Raw genomic sequence first — 4,481 nt, 5'->3', positions numbered from 1 at the left:
ACCCAACTTATAAGTCACCCCAACTTATAAGTCATAAGTTGCTTCACCCTAACTTAAAAATTATAAGTCACCCCCTTTTGCGTGGGTCCCACCACCTTTACATAAAAAAACAAGGTGGGAAGATGTGGTCAGGTGACTTGACTTATAAGCCAGGTGACTTATTGGAACCAAACAGACCCTAACATACAAACTGTTGGAGATGCCTAAGTTTCTCCCACTGTGGTACTCCCTTCGTCCGGGTTTATTAGGCCTCTTAGCATCACAAGCATGTCCCTTTTTATAAGGCCTCGCTTTGAAAAGGTGCATGCATGTAACCATTTCATTGGTTGCATTGAAACCCATTGTTGTTGATGCCATGACTGAGAAATTAATACATTTCATGCGTGCTTTTTCATTGGTTGCATGCACGTCAGAGAGTGCATTGGGAATGGAATGAAAGAATTAATGTGAGCAAATTACTATATGTCTTGGTCTAAGAGAAGTTGTCTTTAGAGCAAGTATAATAGAGCTGAGTCAGCGGACTATAAGAAATAAACTAGTATATTTCTGCTTAGTTGGAGGAAAGAGAAGAGGAGAGAGAAGGTAAGCGGACTCTTCGCGAAGAGCCAGCTCTAGCACGTGCTCCTAGGCACTTTATGAGAATGAAAGATGGGCCACATAATAAAAAGTAGTACACTCGTAAGCCAGTGTCATGTCATATACAACTCATCTTATAGCCAACATGTACAATAGTAGATCAAAAGAGTGTACTACTTTTTTATTATGGGGCTCATCTTTCATTCTCACAAAGTGCCTAGGAGCACGTGCTAGAGCTGGCTTTTCATGAAGAGCCCGCTTACCTTTTCTCTTTCCTCCAACTAAGCAGAAATATACTAATTTATTTTTTATAGCCCGCTAACTCATCCCTATTAGACTAGCCACAATGGGTAGTAACATAGTGTAGTAATATGCCCATGTTACTACTCTATGTTACTACCTCTATAGTGGAGAGTAACATATGTGTGGTAACATACAACACTTCATTTATTAGGTTATAGACTCATCTTGTCTTGATATGTGTGATGTTACTCACATTAGTAGTAACTAGCTATGTTACCACATGCCTCTTTTTCTTCATTTATTGCTTGTCACATTATCTATATTATTTAGATATGTGTGATGTTATTACCTATGTTACTGTGGGTACCTAATAAACCCGAACGGAGGGAGTGCCTACTAGATGGCCGCGTACTGTACTGGCCATGCCTGCCGCATGTGTCCCTTTAAATGCATGCAGGCGCAGCGCGCAGGAGAGCAGGGGCTGCTGGAAAAGCCTAGCGAGAGGTCCGTTTGTTCGTTTGTGCGTGCTGGTCAAAGAATGGCACGACTCTCCGTGCGTGACGGCCTTCTCGTCGACAGCGCGTGGCCCCTTCACCCTTGGTTAGCGGTACTAATGAAAATGCACTCAGACAGACAAGCACGCCAAACGACGTGCTCACAGATGAGTTCTTGGTCCAACCAAAGCAGAGCTTCTGTGCTTGAGGTTGTCTGCGATTAATTCCATGCAATCTTCAGGAGGCATGTCAGACTATGCAAGCATGAGTGCATGACTCAGACTGTCTACCGCTGTTTTGGCCAGAGAAAACAAAGTTATCTCGAACGTTAATCGGAGAGTTGTGATACTAACTTGAGCGTGAGAAAGAATCAAAGAAGAACGCTAATCGGAGAGGTGGAACATGGTGATGTCAAACTAGGCAGCACTCCAGTAATTAACCTACAGTAACTAATAGTTGAGGAGGTTGCCGCTGATGATGTTGTCGCTGTTGCAGGGGAAGCAGCCGCAGGACGCATTGCTCCCGGTCCCTGTTCCGGAGAGGTGGTGGCTGATCGTCTTCACCCTCCGGGCCTGGTGCTCCGTGGTGGCGCGGCGGAGCTGCTGCAGGTGCTGCGCCTGCGCCGCCGCGCGCCACTCCTCGCCGCGCCTGTGCACGCTCGTCATCCTCTTCATCAGCTTCTCCTCCAGGTTCGACCGCATCTTCTGAATCTTCACCTGACCAACACACATCGTTCAAAAAAACGTGAGGAGTTCTGATCTGACACGGAGAAGAACATGTTTCGCATTAAGTATAATCAATGCATCGGGGGGAAATGTTTGAAAATTCCTTTTGAATTTCATGTCTGTGATAATGATATGTTACTGGCAGCACGGCGTACAGTACACCGTGCATTTGCATCGGTTGTAGTAATGTAGGAGTACTAACATCATTATGATACAGGTCCTCATCTTAGATTAGGGTTAAACGACATTGTTTGGCTCTCCGACCGAAGATATTCACATGGCTACCATGACTGAGAATGGTAGCCCAGCTCAGCAGCAAAACCGGTTAAAGAATTGCAGTGAGCTGGAATGGTTAACAAGGATTGAGGGGATAACATCGAACAATGAATACATCAATGCTTCCACCCTTCTAATTTCATGCTGTTAAATTTGTCGTCTGAACTTCTGAATGCAGTTTATGATGGTGCCTAAAAGAGTTGCAATATGCATTATGCACAAGATGAGATTTCATTCTCACCTCTAGCTTTCTGGATTGTGCTTCAGCTTTGGCACTCTCCAGGTTAATCCAGGCCTGAATCTTTGCCTCTTCCCTCTGATACCTAATAACCAAATAAAGCACAACCAAATTACTACAAATCCTCACAAGCTACAAGATGCAAAATGCACACACCTTATGCAACTCTTGGCTCTCTCATCGTCTTCCCACCGGCACTCGGTGACGGCGGCAACCCGCTTATCGCAGGCTCTGCCGCCGTCGCCGGCGCTGGCCTCGAAGTGCCTGAGGCTCTTGGACACCTCCTCTTCCTCCTCCTCCTTGGAGCTCCAGTTGACGAGCATGGAATCGAACTGCGCGCCCAGGTCCAGCTTGGCGAAATGGCAGTCCGTCAGCTCCGAGATGTCCATGCCACTGCCGCTGTTGTACGGCACAAGGGGCCCCGACCGGCCCGTCGGCGTGTTGTGCCTTGCCGGGGAGGTGCTTTTGACCGGCGTGTGGCACCGTGAGGTCGGGGAGCTCCCCAGGGGCGTCATCTCCGTGCCGACGTCCCTCCGGTGGAAGTCATCATCTCCGCAGGTCACCGCCGCAGCGCCATTATTGGCCGGCTCGCAGTAGGAGCTCCGGAACACGAAGCTCTCGTTGGACGGCTCCACGTTGTCGGTGTACTTGTCTGTAAAGCAGAGCATTTCTTGACGAAGAATAAACACTGAAATTTCTGGTTAAATCCAAAACAAGAGTTGGTGCTCACCTTTGAGGAGCACCTCTGCAGGTAGTGTGTACAAAGCAAGCGCATTGGCGTCTAGTGAGGTCCTCCTCGCCGTTGCCGGCGCCGGTCCTCCAATGTGGTGCTGCTTGGAGGCCGCCTTGCCATGGTGATGGCCGCGGTGGTCGGACGACTGCGTCAGCCACTTCTCCGCGTCCTCCCACTTGGAAGGTACCGACCTCCTCGAGGAGACGAGCTGGGGGTGGGCCGGGCTCGAGGAGGATGAGGTGAGGAACAGCAACGGCCGCCCCGGTGTCCCGGGGACCTGCTGCTCCAGTGATCTCCGCCCCCGAGCCAACGACGTGGAGGAAGAGGAGGAGGAAGTGGTGGACGCCTCGTGGTGGTAGCCGTGGCCATTGCTGCTGTTGCTCCTGGCCATGGCCGCCATGGGGAAGGAGGACCTCACAAACTCTGAGGTCTCCTCTAGGTGGAGGCGCGGAGTGGGTCACTGGATGTGGGCTCAAATGGGTCGCTGCTTCCTCCTCCTCCAGCCGCTGTTTGTTTGGTGACTTGGTGTGCTTCTGTTCTGTGAGCCGAGCTCCGCACGGAGCTTCAACTGCTTCAGACGAGTAGCGTCTGTGAGCCTGAGGTAGGACAGCGTCTACCCCTAGCGGAGCTTTTTAATACGTCTGGGCCTTTTTTTTTTTTCTAATCTTACTGATGATCATTATTATAGTAATACTAGACCATTCATTTACTACAAACAGGAGGTCCGTGATCTGATTCAATTTAAAAATCCCTTTACTTGTATTTCAAGTGTTGAAGACAATTCATTTGCAAGTCTGAATGTTCAGTGTAAGTCGGATATACTCTTGATCCTTCATTACTCTTGCACTCTTGCTGCTGCTTCACGCATGCCTACCGGGGTTCTGGCAGGCTGCTTGCATTATTACCAGCCCGCTGCCTACTTTTACTGTACTCCTATTTGTTGGGTAGTGCAAGGCCAACTCCAACCATAGACCTCGGTTTTGTTCGGATTTTGTTATTTAGGTCAGTAAAACAGATATGCGCATCCGCAAGCGGTCATCTCGCTGTCGGTGTGCCCAACAGGCCGTCGTATCTCAAATTTTGTCCCTTTTTGGACTTTCAAATTTAGACCCGAATTTTGAGTAAATAGAAATTACAAATAATTTAAAAATTATATATATATATATATATATATATATATATATATATATATATAG

The 4,481-nt window shown here is 48.2% G+C and overlaps 1 protein-coding gene across 1 annotated transcript; it reads right to left on the bottom strand.

Annotated features, from left to right (window-relative positions):
* Positions 1–1,517: 1,517 nt before the first annotated feature.
* Positions 1,518–3,893, bottom strand: LOC109743173 (uncharacterized). Its single transcript, XM_020302249.4, has 4 exons — positions 3,283–3,893; positions 2,709–3,204; positions 2,556–2,637; positions 1,518–2,029 (listed from the first exon to the last, which is right to left on the bottom strand). Exons 1-4 carry the CDS (start codon positions 3,683–3,685, stop codon positions 1,763–1,765), a joined length of 1,248 nt encoding a protein of 415 aa, XP_020157838.1. The 5' UTR covers positions 3,686–3,893; the 3' UTR covers positions 1,518–1,762.
* Positions 3,894–4,481: the final 588 nt, after the last annotated feature.

The sequence above is a fragment of the Aegilops tauschii genome, chromosome 2 (assembly GCF_002575655.3).
Source record: "Aegilops tauschii subsp. strangulata cultivar AL8/78 chromosome 2, Aet v6.0, whole genome shotgun sequence".
NCBI classification, from domain to species: domain Eukaryota; kingdom Viridiplantae; phylum Streptophyta; class Magnoliopsida; order Poales; family Poaceae; genus Aegilops; species Aegilops tauschii.
The sequence above is the reverse complement of the archived record's forward strand: the minus strand, read 5'-3'. Positions and strand labels throughout refer to the sequence as shown.